Source organism: Hylobates moloch, unplaced genomic scaffold (assembly GCF_009828535.3).
Source record: "Hylobates moloch isolate HMO894 unplaced genomic scaffold, HMol_V3 SCAFFOLD_1, whole genome shotgun sequence".
In the NCBI taxonomy this organism is placed as follows: Eukaryota; Metazoa; Chordata; class Mammalia; order Primates; family Hylobatidae; genus Hylobates; species Hylobates moloch.
Window position 1 is genome coordinate 237,175,336 of NW_026652276.1, and position 15,093 is coordinate 237,190,428.

The window sequence follows — 15,093 nt, forward strand, 5'->3', positions numbered from 1 at the left end:
TTACATTACTGATGGCAGTTGTTATTTCAAAAGGTTCTGCCTGTCAAGTAAAAAATAATTAACATATTGGATACTTCTGACTACATTTTTAAGGCCAGATTATTGCTTAAGATCTCTTTTATTACATCTATTTCTAATGTTAATTGTAAGATTTAAAAAGCACCAGAAATCCAAAACCTCTAAACTTTTGTAATAATGCATCCCATGTTTATTCTTCCATAGTAAATGAGTTGAAAATACCAATTAATATTTATGATCACTTAAACTAGATACTGAATCTCAACTACTTATTAAGTTTAAAGAAATAGCTGTGTGTGTGTATGTGTGTGTGTAAAATAACTTCCTCCCTTTAAGTAGGCTAAAAATATAAAATAAAAACAAAACAAGCTTGCAGCTCTTATTAGTTATTCTTCTTTGTCACCCTACGGGAATATTTTATAAAGATTCAGTCACTATATACAGCAACAGCCTTTTTATTCTGAAGCCAATGACATGTTGTGGAAAAAGTCAAATTAGCCTCAGACTACAAAATGTTTCTGAATAGAACTCTTCCGTCTTACTTTAATTATTCAAATTTGAAATACTTTGTCTCTACTACTTGTAGCAACTAAGTTCTTCAGACTTCAAACAAGCTCCCTGAAGTACAGTTAGCACAATCCAAGTTACTCATTAGCAATACGTTTTCTTTAGAGGAAAAAGAGTCCTTTCAGGAGCCTTCTATAGCTAGTTAACAAGCTCTGCAGTTCTCTGCATTTACAGTGAATGGACGCCATCCAAATTAAACAGGGTACATCCCTTTCCCACTCACTCAGCATTTTGAAAATCTTCCAGTTTGTGTTTACGCAACTTACAAACAAATACCTATCACTGCAAATGAACCATTCAGGATGACTATTAAATAAAGCAGTCTGTCTGGGAAGGCAAACGAGAGGCACAGTCACCTAAGATTCTACCTTACCTTTGTCATAGTTGTGTCATCTTTCTTGGGAGTAAAGTTTCCAAAAAATCGAAGGCTATAGAAGCCGACAACAGAGGACACCATAAGATAGCTGTGAGAATCAAGGAAAAAAACTCTCCAACAGAATGCAAGTTTCCTAAGTTCTCGGCAGTCTCCAAAGTCTTAAGGCCCGTAGGAAAAATAAAACAAAAAGCCACTTTAAGTGCTTGAGGAAGACTAACCTGTTGTTTTCTCTTCTAGACAAGTGTCTTAGTAAATAACCACTGCCCCAGAAAACGTGGTATAAAATTTGTGGATAGGCTGAACATTCAGTTAAAGAAAGGATACAAAATCAAAATGATTTCAAGTGCAGCTCCCACAAAACCAAACGTAGAAAGAGAGGCATTTCCTATTCCAGGCCCCTGGGGTGGGAGAAAGACACTTTTCAGAATTCGATGACACCATTATATTGGTTTCCCTAAAACAGCTGTTTCATAAATATAAGACAGTTGAAATTATGAATGTTTACTACTTTGAAATAACATCTAGACTTTCAAAAGCCAACAAGACATGACATTAGACTGATTTCATCAACAAATTTAGGCACCATGTTAACAATTTTAACAAGCTCAAGAAAAATTACTTATCTTAAATGTAATTGAAGTTACTTGTTGAGATGACATCCTTATGCTTACTGTTATAAAATGGGGCAACTTGCTACTTGAGGAAAAAATCCTGAATAGTTTTGGGAAAGAGTTTTTAAAAACACAATAGAAAAATAAGAATAGGATATATAGCTATCTGAATGCTTACACAACATACAAAGATTACACAATTAAAGTATGTCAAAATTAAGCTAAGAGTAGAAAGAGAGTAAATGTGCATATCCTGTTTCCATACCTGAAAGTTTCTTTTGCTCAAATTTTCCTTGGGAATTCAGAGTTACAAAAGATGTAACTGTTAACATAGATTTTTAAAAAGTAATGCTATAAATTTTTTCCTAAACAATTATCCCTATCTCAAAAACTATCTTTACCTAGAACTTAAAAAAATACACAAAAAGTTACTATTTTTATAATGAGATCTGAAAAAATCATTCCCTACTGAAGTAAAACAGTATTTTCAAAGATTACTAATAAAAGAAACTATCTGAATGTTTTACTTGTCAGCACAGATTACATGTAATAGAAACACCAGGAATAATTAAGAATCTACAGTCAGCCCAATAAAAAATAACTTTTTGACAATCTTTTGAAGAAGAAATAAATGATGCTGGTAGAAAGTGATGGGGTTCGAGACACACTACTCCAAAATATGAGATCTGGTATTTGAGAAAACCTAGGAAGGTCACACACTGATCTGCCTCCTTCTCCTGCGAAGCAGGCCATAAGACCCCCATTCGAGGGTGCCCCCCCAACCCACCCAGAGGAGAGGCACATGTTTATCTCCAGAGACACGAGGACACCGAGAAGAATATGAACAGGCCTTGCTAAATCCCCCCAGTTTATAATCATTAGATCACACCCCTGTCTTCCAGTCATACTTCCCCACTACTGTCCACTCTTCACCAAACCTGAGCATAAAAGTACACAGCTTTTTCTGTTTCTTTGGTCTTCTTTATTTCTGAAGACCCCTGTGATATGTAAAACTTATCTTAAATAAGTTTGTCAGCTTTTCTCTTATTAATCTTTTGTTATAGGCATCTCAGCCATGAACCTTCCAATAGGTTAGAAAAAGGTATTACTTCTTCTCCCCTACAAAAGCTTATTGATCAACAGAGATAATACTTTGGAATTATGCTATCTCAAGAGAAGCCATGTAGGAAGGATTAACAGTATCTAATTTTTTTACACAATTATACAGGGATCTCCTATAACGTACAAGTCATTCTCTACTAAGCACTAAGGGGGATGGGTACAAAAATATACTATAGGGCTTAGGACTTGTTTTGTTGATATAGTAAAATGGATTAAAAGTGACTAGGAAGTCAGTATAGTAAGTGACTTCCTGTTCTATCAGTGGGTTTGGGTATAAAACTAAAGAAAAAGATAAGACTGTACATGGCAAAGGGTAGTTTCTTGTCTGTCTGTAGGATGAGGCACCTGGAGCATGATGGTGGGCTTATACTCATGGAGAAGAGGCTGTAACTGAATACAACAACGGCAATAACAGATGGCACAAGGTCCTGGAAAGACTCAGGTGGGGGGATCTGAATCAAGACTATGGCTAAAGGAATTTCATATAGCCAAATGAATTTCAGTAAAATCAAGATAAACTCTGATAAGAAATCTAAAAGGAAATTCCAACACTTGAAAAAAGGCCCTGTCAACCCAAAGTAAAAACTTAGAAACAAAAATCACAGTTTATATTATAAAGGCTCTTTGCATAAAGAAATTCATACAACTTGAAGTATATACACGCACAAAGGTGAATGTTTTCATTTGCTTACTTGAAATACTCAGGGTATAGACATAGAAACTTGAAGTATATACACGCACAAAGGTGAATGTTTTCATTTGCTTACTTGAAATACTCAGGGTATAGACATAGAATACTTTTGCAAAAGAAAGACATTTTAAACGATTTTACTTTACCCTTGTTCCTTTTGGCATTGCTGTTTCATCAACCAATAGGCAAAGAATATTACAAGCCACCAAGAGGACCGAGATGGACTACAAGACAAACAGCAAACTGTCAGCTCTCAAGATTTTTCACCAATACAAAATATTAAAATCTAGGTAACCAAATATATGTTTCAGAATAGAGGGAAAGCAGACAAGACCAAAACGCTATATATAAAACTAAAGTAATCAGACTACAAACAAGAACTGACAAAATTCTAAGAGTCTGCAAGTTATTGTAATTTCAAAGCTTGTGACAAAAGCTGGTAGTATATAGATCCTTTTACTAAGTGATCTCACCAGTTGGAAACACATGACTCCACGGACTTAAAAAAGTGGTAAAATATTATCAGAACTAATTTCATAATGTAATTTTCATATTTTATAACAGAATTTAAAGCAGGTCATCTGCAACACCTTGTTTTCTTAATTTTCAATGAAAAAAAGACCGAATTTCCTGCTTTCATGAAGAAACAGATAATCTTCAGAAATTTTTTTAAATTGCCATTAATTTCCATTTTTGCTTTATTGGATTTTCATAAATAAAGGCAGAGAAAGATTTTAATCCTGTTGATAGAAAACTAGTTTATGAAAAACCATTTAGCTGAGGGAGCTGCCATACTCAAATGCTAAAATAAATAAAATATAATTTGCTTTTATTTTAACTAGGCAAATAAATTCTTACTGTCTCAATAAGAAGGAGAACCATAACAGCGGGATACACCAAATTTCTTTCCCATGCTGAAGCCTTTTTTCGCCTCTCTATTAAAAGGAAAAACAAAATAAAACAAAGTTTTCTCCAGATTAACATTTTCATTCCATAATGCTATAATCTGTTTTTTGCATAATTTCTCTTTAAAAAACATAAATTACTTTTAATTTTCCTCCACAAACTATAAAAACTAGAGATAGGGCCTTGCTCTGTCACCCAGGCTAGAGCACAATGGTATAGCCACAGCCCACTGCACCCTCCTAGGCTCAAGTGATCCTCCCATCTCAACCACTCGAGTAGCTGGGACTACAGGTACGTGCCACCATGCCTGGCTAATCTTTTTTATTTATTTTTTGTAGAGACAGAGTCTTGCTATGTTGCCCAGGCTGGTCTTGAACTCCTGGGCTCAAACGATCCTCCCCCCTCAGCTTCCTAAAGTGCTGAGATTACAGGCACGAACTATGACACCCAGACAAAAATCAGAGTTTTAAAACCAGTTTGCTACATTAAACACCTCAATCCTGTGATGCTTAAATTTCAGCTCTGTGAAGACATCTCAATTGTTAAGGAAATATATTGTTAATATACGGCTGACTCTGAAAATACAGACATACAGTAGGCCTTCTATAGCTACAGGTTCTGCAATAATTTTTTATCATATGTGGATTTTGGTACCCATGGGGGTTCTGAAACCAGTCCCCCACGAATACTGAGGGCCTACTATATTTGTATTTCATACAGATCTACATATTGACATATACATCTGAATGAATAAAGTTATATGAATAAAAATCTCTTCTATTTTTGTTTTGTTTGTTTGTTTGAGATGGAGTCTCGCTCTGTCTCCCAGGCTGGAGTGCAGTGGCACGATCTCAGCTCACTGCAACCTCTGCCTGCCGGGTTCAAGTGATTCTCCTGCCTCAGCCTCCCAAGTAGCTGGGACTACAGGCGCACACCACCACGCCCAGCTAATTTTTTGTATTTTTAGTAGAGACGGGGTTTCACCATGTTAGCCAGGATGGTCTCGATCTCCTGACCTCATGATCCGCCCACCTCGGCCTCCCAAAGTGCTGGGATTACAGGTGTGAGCCACCGCGCCTGGGCCCCCTTCTATTTTTAATATCCCTAAGATAAGCACTTCTAGTTTTCTAAAGGCTGGAAGCAAACTTCTACTTTTACCTATAACACCAATCCTCATGCTAAGAACAAGTAGAAAAGATGAATCAAACTTAATTTTTAAAAAATCTGTATGAACATATCAGAGAGCTATCAAGACAATGAAAATTGAGGGGCCAATATTTTGTGAAGTGAACTGAGCTAAGACCCCCAATTTGTTCTACACCTTCTGCTGCAAGCCATTTCCCAATATATAAATGGCATGGACCCAAGAGGTTGAGAAATCGATGGGTAAAGGCAATGATTCTAAAGCAAACCTTTCAGCAAACTCAACAGAGCCAAGAGGACAGACATTGGCATTTGGGGCTACCAATGCAGTCAAAATTTGAGAGGCTATGATCATACAGAAAAGAAAAGGGCAAAGAAGTGAACCTGGCAGACAGTGCCACTTTCCCTTCAAGATGCCAGTGGCTAAGAGGCCGAGAAGAACAACAGAAAGATGCAACTATGAGGCTAAGTAGCCAAGCAAAGCTTCTGTCAGGCTCATGTTTCTTGAGAGGTAAAAACTAAAATTCATTAAGAAAATGAGGTCATAGTCAATAACTAAGCAACTAGGCTTTCAATTAGGACCAATGAAAAGCTATACCCTAGTATGAAGGAAGGACAAAGTGGAAATGGACCGGTCGTCGTAAAGACAAAAGCCTGTCCTTGAATGACCTCAAACCTAATGGATTAGACTGATATGTCCCTACTGTAATTGTCTGCCAGAAGCAAAAGTACATTCTCCCAAGAAGAAGAAAACATCATACAGAGTTTCTGTAGTTTTGTATAAGAAATGTCTGGCATTCAATTAAACATTACCAGATATGGGAAAAAGAGGCCAGGCACGGTGGCTCACGCCTGTAATCCCAGGACTTTGGAAGGCCAAGGCGGGCCCATCACGAGGTCAGGAGTTTGAGACCAGCCTGGCCAACATGGTAAAACCCCATCTCTACTAAAAATACAAAAAATTAGCTGGGCATGGTGGCGGGCACCTGTAATCCCAGTTACTCGGGAGGCTGAGGCAAGAGAATCACTTGAACCCCTGAGGTGGAGGTTGCAGTGGGCTGAGATCAGGCCATTGCACTCCAGCCTGGGCAACAAGAGCGAAACTCCATCTCATAAATAAATAAATAAATGGAAAAAGAGGGGAAAAAAAAAGACAACAGAAACAGACCTCCAGGTGATCCACATATTGGATTTATCAGAAAGATGCTTTAAAATAAATGATTAACATATTCAATAAAATAAGTGATAAATGGAAAATTTTGCAAGTAAATTTAAATCTATAAAAAATAAACAGAAAATCTAGAACTGAAAAATAATGTAACTAAAATAAAGAATTCAATAGTTTTGACAATAGTTATGACACAGCTGAAAGAAAGCAAAATGGAAGACAGACCAGTAGAAAATATCAGAGCATTGAAGCATGAAGATAAAAAAGGAGATAAATACAGAAAAGAATATAAGAATGAAAAAGTCTAGCATATGTGTAACTGCAGCCTGAGGAAATAAGAGAGAATGGGGCAGAAGCAATATTTGATAAGACAATGGCCAAGATTTTCCCAAATAGATAAAAGACATCAAGCCACAGTATCATGAAGTGACACACAGATTTCAAGAAAGATAAATACAAAGAAAACCAAATCTAAGCCTATCAGAGTAAAATTGCTAAACAAAGACAAAAGGAAAATCTTTAAAACCCTTTGAAAGAGCAACAACATGACTTTTAACAAGAAACCAGAAGACAGTAGAATAACATCTTTCCAATGCTGATAACTACCAAATAAAAATTTTTAGTATGTTTTCCAATAAACAAGAACTAAGAGAATCTATTGCCAGAAACCTGTGTTTTTCAAACAGAAGCTAAATGAACATTAGAAATGTAAAAATACAAATACAAATCAGGAACATATGAATTAGAATACCAAAGAAACACCACTTCACATCCACTAAGTCAGTAAAAATTTTCAAGTCCAACATTGTCAAGTATAGGCAAGGATGTGGAGCAACAGGAATCCTACTCATGCCCAGCAGGAAAGCAAATTAATACAACTATGTGAGAAAACCATTTGGCTTTATCTACAAAAGTTGCACAGGCACATATACAACGATCTTGTAATTCCATATCTAGTATGTACCCTGGAAAAACATATACACCAAGAGTTACATACCAGAATGATTACAGCAACATTATTTGTAACAGCAAAAAACTAGAAGCAGATCTAATATCTACCAACAGCAGGATGACTGAAGTAACTTCAGGAAATATAATATTATTAACAGAAATGAAAATAAATGAACACCATATTTGATTTTCAAGAACGCAACACTGGACTTCCACTTCTAAAGCTGCAGCAACAACAGGGACCAGGTTTGTCATCCAGCCTGAAACAATTAAGAAACCAAAAGGCACACAGATATGAAACAACAGTTTTCAAGACACTGGACATCTGATTGTGGAAGAACAATGACGCCTGAGACACAGGAAACAAACCACACAAGCCCTTTCTGACCCAGCTTACTGTCTGGAGAGTTTCCAGGCCGTGATGCAGGAAGGAGGAACACAAGCTGAGCCCAGCTCATCCCTTGAGTTGAGAGCATGAAATGGGAATCTGGGGAGACTATGTCAGCTGGAGTCTGCACAGCAAAGTGCCAGACAGGTGACTGAAGCACAGAAAAAGAACTCCAAGGATCTGCAAAGAGTCACCCTTGAGTATTCAGTAAAGAATTCAGTAAAAAATTCTCAAGTATATCGGCTCAGGCATGTGAAGAAACAACCCAGGGCTAAAGAAAGAACCACCCCAAAATATGAAAAGAAATAGCACTCGACAATCACAAAAGGCCAAAAATAGTTGCTTCTCCCACAAGACAGTACAGAATCTCATCAATCACAGGACACTGGATAGAATTTGTAGAAGGGTCTTGCCTCAGCAGTGGGGAATACTTAACCCTAGAGGCAATGATCCCCTGGTCCAGCCTAAAATGTCTTCAGAACAAGACACAATAATATCAAACTGTTTCCAAGTAACTTAACTGCATTTCAGAACAAAGTTCCTCACGTACAGAACTACTATAAGTGGCCAGGCATCGTGGCTAACGCCTGTAATCCCAGTACTTTGGGAGGCCAACATGGGCGGGAACACTTGAGCCCAGGAGTTTAGATCAGCATGAACAACATGGCAAAATCCCATCTCTACCAAAAAACACAAAAAAATTAGCCAGCTGTGGAGGCATGCACCTGTGGTTTCAGCTACTCAGGAGGCTGAAATGGGAGGATCACATGAGCTGGGGAGGCAGAGGTTGCAGTGAGTTGAGATCGCACCGTTGCACTCTAGCCTGGGTGACAGAGTGAGACTCTGTCTTAAAAAACAAAACAAAAAAAAAGAAATACTATAAGTGAGGCACCCAACAAGGGTAAAATCTCACCTGAGAAGATAAAATTCAAATTATCTATTTTCTAATCAAAAGTTTCCAGGCATGCAAAGAAGCACAAAAATACTAGTGATTATGCGGAAAAAAATCAATCAAAACATATCAAGAACGAACACAAACATTAGAAGTAGCAGACAAAAACATTGTAAGTGTTGTCATAACTATATTCTATATTTTCACAAAGAAGGAGGACACAGATTGAACGTGTTAATCAGAGACATAATAGAAGATACAAAACAGGCCCAGACCCCCAGAGATGAAAACTGCAGACTGTAGAAAAACAAAAAAGCAAAAACCACTAGATTAAAGGCAGATTAGACATGCAGAAGATTGGTGAAAGTGAAGACACAGCTATAGACGCTAACCAAAATGAAACACAGCAAGAAAAAAAAACTAAAAAATAAAGGAACATCCTTAAGCTATAGCCTAAAATACACATAACTGGAGTCCCTGAAAAGGGAAGCATCAGGGGAAAAGAAAAAATATTTGGAGAAGTAATGGTCAAAAAATTTCCAAATTAGTTGAAAACTATAAGCTCCTAGCTCTAAGAAACATGAGGAAAACTACCCTAAGGCGTATCACAATCAAATTGTTCAAAATCAACAATAAAGACATCTTAAAAGCAGATACAGAAAAAAGACACATTAAAAGATAAGTATGACAGATGACTTGTTGGAAATAATGCAAGTGAGAAGGCAATGGAGCAACATCTCTGAATCTTTGAACCTTTGAAGTCATTTTGTACACACACAAAACCAAAAAAAGTGAATAAATGTAAACTTATCCTCTCCCCAAACTATAAGATAGTCTTTATTAATGATTTTGGGCAGGTCAAAAGTTTTAACATAAAGATTTCATAAATTTTCTAATATTTCAGACTATAGTAAAGTCTTTAATAAGAAACCAAGGCCAGTACACAAGAAAAAAAAGTACAATACCTAATTTTGTCTTAAGAGTCTTTACATTTTCAAGTTCTTGTTCCAACTCCATTATGTTGTATTCCACCGATGAAGACAGCCCTGTTCAAAGCAAAAAATATTTAGAAGTAAAACAGAACCCCTAACACTATAGAACAGGTAGCCCTTTAATTAAAATCTGAAGTAACACACGGCAAATCCTGCTAATTGAAAATAACAAATGTTGCTGTGATTCAGAGGAAAGCACATCCATATAATTACCAATTAAAACTTCTTGCTGATTAAACACTACAAGTTTCCACAGAGTGATATAATGGACTATGGAGACTCAGAAGGGAGAGGGTTGGGATGGAGGCAAGGGATAAAAAACGACATATTGGGTACAATGTATGCTACTCCAGTGATGGGTACATTAAAATCTCAGACCACACCACTATACATCCAAAACCACCGGTACCACAAAAGCTACTGAAATAAGAATATTAAAAATAAACACTACACGTTTCCTAGAACATTTCTTAACGTGGTAAAGTTCTAATTTGATCTATTAATAATCTTTTCTCAATTACAAAAGCAACTTGGGCTTACTATAGAAAGTGAAAAAAATCAAGACCTCCTCTTCTCTATCTCACCTCCTTAAAATGACAATTGTGAACAGCTTGGCTGATGCTTCCATACCTTTCTTCACATTCAGAAGCACATTCATACATACATATGTATCATATGCATGGTCTTTATTACATGTTTTACATGAATGGGGTCAGACATATTACTTTACCATTTGCTTTCCTAGTCAATTATCTGTCCAAGTTGACAGCTGAATAACATTCCATAGTACAGATGTACTACAACTTTATTCCCTTTACATATATTCAAGTTTTCAACTTTTTGCCACTAGAAACAGTGTTGCAATAAACATTCTTGTATGCCCATCCAGTACATTTTGGTTCTAATTATTTCTGTAAGACAGATTCCCAAAACTTAGATTGCTGAGTAGGGTATAAACATTTATAGTAGGTTACTTCCCCCAAATATTGTAATAATTTAAACTATTGAAATAATTTACATTTCTACCAATAGCTTTGAAAGTATCTATTTTCCAGTATCGTCTTCAGCACTGGATATTATAACTCTCGAATTCTACCAACGTGATGGGTGGAAAATGTTTTCTTCCTGTTACTTTAACATGCATTTCCCTAAATGTGGTTGGACATATTTCTGTGCGTTTATCACCTGAATTTTCCCTGTTCATATTTTCTGCTTGTTTCTCCAATGGTGGATCTTCGTATTCTTTATATTTTATCTGTTAAATTCTGAAACAGAGAAATTAAAATACCCACTACAACTGTACTTTAAGTTCTCTCAGTTTTTAAGAGTGGTTTTTTTTTTCATTATGCATTTGTATTTGACTGCTGAGACTGGGAGGTTCTGTTTGCTAGGGTTTTTTTTTTTTTTTTTCATCCTAGACTGTTACATCTTCCTTATGAATCATGTATTTTATCATTTCATAATGACCCTGTTTGTTTCTAATGCCTTTCAACTTAAATTCCATTTTGTGGATTTTAAGTTCTACTTTCTTTTTGTTTTTACCTATCTTGCTTGCTTACTTACATACATTTATACACACACCTTTCATTTTAATCTTTCTTTTTCTCTTATCCAGCTGAATCTTATTGGAGGTTTCAACTGTATCAGTTAGAGTTCACTGGCTACAGGCAACTGAAATAGACTCACTAGTTAAAACAGAAAAGGAATTCATAAGATACAACCAGTAGGAAAATTTTCCAGTAAAGAAAGTAGAGGAGACGGGCAGCTGAGAGTTCCAGGTGGCAGAACAAATGGATAGTTTCCTCATATTGTAACAGCTGGGATGACTCAGTCCTGGGTACTCGCAGTCTGTATGTCACTATGAGGAAGAATAAAAGTCTAGGAAGCAGGCATCCTAATGGCATAGCTTAGAGTCACATGTCAGTTTCTTGGAGAGCCGTGAACTTTGATGAGCATTCTGCCAATCTCATCTAACTAGGGAAATCCGCAAATCCAAATCAGGTAGTTTACTAGAAGAAAGGGCAATAGATGCTTGTAGCAAAAATGATAAACACAGGTTGAATAATCCAATCTGATAAACTGTTCTTTAACAGTCAAATCAGCCTATTTACACTTAGTAAAATATAGAGCTTGCATTCAGTATTATTTAGTATAATAGCTGATCAACTTTATTTTATACTTTCTATACTACTTGTCTTAATTTTAAGTGGTTTTTTTAAAGGTTTTATCTTTATCAAAATGAAGCATGCACATAGCTCAAAGTGTCAAACACATGCATGGGTTTGCTGTCATGCCTCCTCCCTCCTGAATCCATTTTCCCAAAAGTCGCTGTCCAGCTTGTTCTTCTGGCACTTGCCTTCCTATTGCAACTTCTGGATTCCCTGCACAGAGCACTCCCACTGTGGCAGGTGAGGACGCAAGTGTCTGAGCCACACACCTCTTCACTCCTCCCTTTCTCTCCATATGGCCATAATGATCACTTTAGCGAGACTGATATTCAATGTCTGCATTATTATAACAACCAAAATGCCTATCCACATAGCAAACTGTGACCAGCTTTCCTTCTTTCCTTAACATTCTTCCCACCCCCAGAATTAGCAATAATTTTTCTTTTACTTAATTTTCTATGTACTTAACACAAATTCAAAACCAAAACATCCTGCCAAAGGTCTTTATTTTCTCCTGGTTTTTATATTCCTCAGTTATACTATCAACTTCATTTTGTTGAAGAAATTTCTCCCAATGTCTTTAGACCCGCCCACCCTAGATGGACCGCCCTCTGTGCCTCCTGCACCCTTTCACCCTGGGACTGCCTGCCCGCGTCTCCTGTGGAGCACCTCGTATTTCCTACACAGCCCGTATCTTCTCTTGATTTACTCCCTTGCTTAGATGGTGGGTATCCTCCAGTGGCTTGCTAAGAAAAGGGGAATGTGAAGTAACTTTTAAAGACTATACAAGTCTGAATATTTTACCTTTGCGCTTACATTATAGTTTGATTAAGTATAAAAAATCAAGGTCAAAACTAATTCTCCTTCAGAATTCTGAAGGCATTGCTTCATTGTCTTCCTGCTTCTAGATTTGCTTTTGAGAAGTCTGAAGCTATTCTTATTCCTGTCTTTTTGAATGTGAACTGCTTGTCATTTCCCTTTCAAACTATGTAGGATCTTTGTCCCCAGTGTTCTTGATGAGAGTCCATTTTCATGTATTGTGTTGGGCACTAGATGATCCCTTTCAATCTCCAAATTCATGTCCTTTAGATCTGGGAAATCTTCATTTTGTCATTTCCTCCACCACATTTTCTCTCCTCTATTTGGAACTCCTCTAAGTTGGACATTGGATCTCCTGAGCTGGTTCTCTAATATTCTTAACTCTTCTCTCCTATTTTACCTATTTTTGCCATTTTGACCTATCTTCTGGAAAAGTTCTTTATCTTCCAATCTTTTTGCTATGTTATTTCTAAATTTCAAGGATCCTTTTCTGCTCACTGAATATCCCATTTTTATGGAACCTGGTCTTTCTCATGAATGTCATCTCTATCTCTGCCAGGATATTGACAGATTTGTTTTGAGACATTCTTCTCCCATGCATATTTCTTCTCCTCCAAGCTCTCCTGTTTGATGCATATGGGAGACTTTCCTTGGATATGTGGTGAGCCTTAGTTGTCTGCTCATATTTAAGACTAAAGCAGTAGGAGGGCGGAGCAAGATGACCAAATAGGAGCCTCTACCGATTGTCTCTGCTGCAGGAGCGCCACATTTTAACAACTACATACAAAATAGCACTGTCATAAGAACTAAAAACCAGGTGAGCACTCACAGTACTTGGTTTTAACTTCATATTCCTGAAAGAGGCACTGAAGAGGGTAGAAAAGACAGCCTTGAATCACCGATGCCAACCCCTCTTCCATCCCCCAGCAGCGGCCAGGTAGTGTGGAGAGAATCTGTGTACTTGGGGGAGGGGCAGCATAACAAATGGGGGACTTCGAATTGCACCAATGCTGCCCTGTCACAGCAGACAGTAAAGCTGTGCTGGGCTCAGCCACTGCGTGCCCACAGAAGGAGCATGTGGACCAGCCCTAGCCAGAAAGAAATTCCCCATCCCAGTGGTCAAAACTTGAGTTTCTCGGCAAGCCTCACCATCACGGGCTACAGTGCTCTGGGGTCCTAAGTAAACTTGAAAAGCAGCATAGGACAAAAGAACTGCAATTCCTAAGCAAGTCCTGCTGCTGGGCTGGGCTCAGAGCCAGTGGACTAGGGCAGCATGTACCACACAGAGTGGCTAAGGGAGTGGTTGCACCACCTCTCCACCAACCCCAGGCAGCAGAGCTCACAGCAAGGAAAGTGACTCCTTCCTTCTGCTCGAAGAGAGGAAAGTAAAGAGAACTTTGTCTTGCATTTTGGATACCAGCTCAGCCATTGTACAATAGGGTACTGGGCACAGTCATAAGGGCCCCTATTCTAGGCCCTAGCTTCTGGATGACATTTCTAGACACACCCTGGGCCAGAAGGGAACCTGCTACCTTGAAGTGGGAGACTCAGTTCTGGAAGGATCCATCACCTACTGACTAAAGAGCCCTTGGGCCCCAAAGATCCAGGAGTGACACATAGCTAGTATGCCATGGGCCTTTGCTTGGGAAGACTCTGAGACATGCTGGCTTCAGGTCTGATGCAGCATATTCCCAGCTGTGGTGGCTACAGTGGAAGACTCCTTCTGCTTGAGAAAAGCAGAGGGAAAAGTACAGAGTACTTTGACTTGCAGCTTAGGTACTAGCTTGGCCACAGTGGGGTAGAGTATCAGGTGGGCTCTTCGGGCCCCCGAAACCAGGCCTAGGCTATTGAACAGCATTTCTAGACCTGCCCTGGGACAGAGGGGAGCCCGCTGCCCTGCAGGGTGAGTCCCAGGCCTCGCAACATTCACAAGCTAACTGCAGAGCCTCTGGACATTAAGTGACCACTGGCAGTGGCCTGGCAGAACTCCCCATGGGCTGGCAGTGGTAGGAACAGGAAGAGTAGCAAGGACATTGTCTTGTGGTCTGAGGGCCAGTTTAGCTGCAGTAAAACAGAACACCAACTAGACTTCTAAAGTTTCTGACTTCAAACTCTGCCTCCCAGATAGCATCTCGGGACCTGCCCTGGGTCTGAGGGAACTTTTCACCCTGAAGGGAAGGACACAAACCTGGCTGGCTTCCCCCACTACTAATCGTAGAGCCCTAGGGCCTTGAGAGAACAAAGGCAGTAGCCAAGCAGTGTTTACAGTGGGCTTTGAGAC

At 38.3% G+C, this 15,093-nt stretch overlaps 1 protein-coding gene across 5 annotated transcripts in view; it reads right to left on the reverse strand.

Annotated features, from left to right (window-relative positions):
- LMBR1 (limb development membrane protein 1) overlaps positions 1-15,093 on the reverse strand; it is a 207,751-nt gene that overhangs the window by 38,746 nt on the left and 153,912 nt on the right. For 3 of the 5 annotated variants that reach the window (XM_032753208.2, XM_032753207.2, XM_032753209.2), the window contains 5 exons: positions 9,799-9,879; positions 4,244-4,320; positions 3,532-3,609; positions 1,286-1,359; positions 959-1,049 (listed from right to left, as the gene is read on the reverse strand). In XM_032753208.2, the coding sequence (XP_032609099.1) occupies positions 959-1,049; positions 1,286-1,359; positions 3,532-3,609; positions 4,244-4,320; positions 9,799-9,879 (401 nt within the window). Of the gene's footprint in view, positions 1-958; positions 1,050-1,285; positions 1,360-3,531; positions 3,610-4,243; positions 4,321-9,798; positions 9,880-12,101; positions 12,225-15,093 lie in introns of all 5 variants that reach the window. The other 2 variants (XM_032753216.2, XM_032753215.2) reach the window with 1 other exon arrangement.